General features: G+C 35.1%; 1 protein-coding gene across 1 annotated transcript in view; it reads left to right on the top strand.

The window, feature by feature from the left end:
• The first annotated feature begins 891 nt into the window (after window positions 1–891).
• LOC119593265 (bifunctional protein GlmU-like) overlaps window positions 892–2,042 on the top strand; it is a 2,143-nt gene continuing 992 nt past the window's right edge. The window contains exons 1-3 of the mRNA XM_037942197.1: window positions 892–952; window positions 1,400–1,477; window positions 1,831–1,959. Coding sequence (XP_037798125.1) covers window positions 1,403–1,477; window positions 1,831–1,959 — 204 coding nt within the window. The 5' untranslated portion in view covers window positions 892–952; window positions 1,400–1,402. The remainder of the gene's footprint in view (window positions 953–1,399; window positions 1,478–1,830; window positions 1,960–2,042) is intronic.

Here is a 2,042-nt window from a genome sequence, read left to right as displayed (position 1 = left end):
CAAAAGTTATGAAACTTATGAAAAACTTGATAATGACGAGAATGAAGAAATATTCGCAGATATGATCATGATAATGTTCACATAGCAAAGGCATTAATGATGATCCTAAATACAAGATTAAGATAATTTTCAACACACTGTTGCAACAGATTATTGGTGCAATAACAAAGATGAACCGTATCTGCTTTGTACCTCCAGTGATATATGATAAAGATAGCAGCACAGTATTTACATAAAAAAAGAACATGCTCAACATTCCCGCAAAAATTATAATAACAACCTATTTTAGATTAAACATGAAGGAAACAGGATAAATCTTAACAGGTATTTTATTACGTTATCAATCATGACTCCTGAAGTAAGTAGAATGTAAAATTTTCCAATGTTAAAAATTCTGTCGTTCATCGAGATGATTCCAATAAAACTGTTTACAACGTAAATTTTGATGTCTGATCTGCACCAAGTAAATTACTGGAGCGTCTGTGAGGTAAGACTTTTGGTGGTATTTTCTTCTTATAGTATTGTCCAAAAAATATTGTTATTAAACCTGGGATCTTTATTAGCGAGTGAGATCATGAACCAAACCGAAGCCAGTTAATGTCCCACACGCAGGCACGACGGAAATTCAAATTATATGACACCCATCTACAGTAAATTACCAAGAGTAAGGAAATAAAGATTGAAAGAACTGCAGATTTGAGTAAGCGCACACGCGCATTCTAATCTGGCCAAACTTGATAGATTAACAGTTGTGTTGATCTATGTATGAATTCACGATGAAAATGTTCTTGAAATATTATCTCTTTACAAAGAATGATCGCGCTTGAATCATTATGCCTGTAAAGGATTACATTATTATCTTGAATATCAAATTAATACAAAACACAAACTCGAATGCACCTTACTAAAGCCACGCGTTAGCACAACAAAAGACAACTTTATTAAATCAAAGGTAATCCAGTATTTCCTACAGACATATTAAAAATTAAAATGAACTATACAGTGTAAACATTCATGAAAGTAGATTGATGTTGTTAGAATCGTGATGGAAGTGCTTAGATTTGAGATTTAAGAGTTTGAGATTAGTACAAGATTTGCCTATTCTTCGCCCATAATTTGATGCGACTTAGCAGTAAAGTCAATCCGGATAGTTAAAAAGAATTAGCAATGTTGAGATGGAATATTTTAAAGATGGGGATGTGTTTTTCTCGTGTATTTGGATAACATTTTATCTATTTAAGTGTACAAATGTAAATAATAGAAAACGTAAGATTGCTAAGTCCAGTTTTCTTTGAATGTATGTATAGGGTAACTAAAACATTTAATATTTTTCAATCACTATCGCTAACTTACATTGTATAGAATGCTTCCTTCTCACTAATCTATCTATGAATCACAGAAAATGGCATCACCGCGCCAGGAAGGCCAGAGTTCTAGCATGAAGGTCCACATGCTGCGCCTCACCCCTGGCCAGGAGGTGAGAATTGCAAGTGCTTGGTTGTGTATTATCAATACAAGTTCATATAGTTTGGTGACATAGGCAGAAAGACCTCGCCGGCTTAAGGATAGGGTTTCAAGCAGACTGAACGATGATATATGGATAATATAACATTTTTGATGATAAGTGAAATAAAGGATAAAAAGTTCTTTTTTTTATACTTAAAAAATGGACACATATTTAATATCTATGAATAAGGTCACTTGAGATTAGATAGAGGTAATATCATTTTTGATTGAACAATTTATTATTCTCAAACCCATCTTGAAAACGCTCGCTCCTTTAGAGATATAAACCCACCGGCAGAGTATTGAAATGAGCTTTTCGCGCAGGTGAAGACCAGCCTGGAGGAATACGTGGCCAGGGAGGCCAAGAATGGCGTCTTCGTCATGACCTGCTGTGGCTCCTTGGCCTCGGCCACCCTCCGCCTTGCCGCCAATGAAGAGGGGGTCACGAACAAGGTGAATTGCAAAAGGTCATGATGTAAAAGCAAAGTCTGTATTATAGTTGTATATATCTGCATGGTTTATGACTCAGAGTTTGT

This window comes from Penaeus monodon, chromosome 32 (assembly GCF_015228065.2).
Source record: "Penaeus monodon isolate SGIC_2016 chromosome 32, NSTDA_Pmon_1, whole genome shotgun sequence".
Lineage (NCBI taxonomy): Eukaryota > Metazoa > Arthropoda > Malacostraca > Decapoda > Penaeidae > Penaeus > Penaeus monodon.
This window is presented reverse-complemented; position numbering and strand designations above follow the sequence as displayed.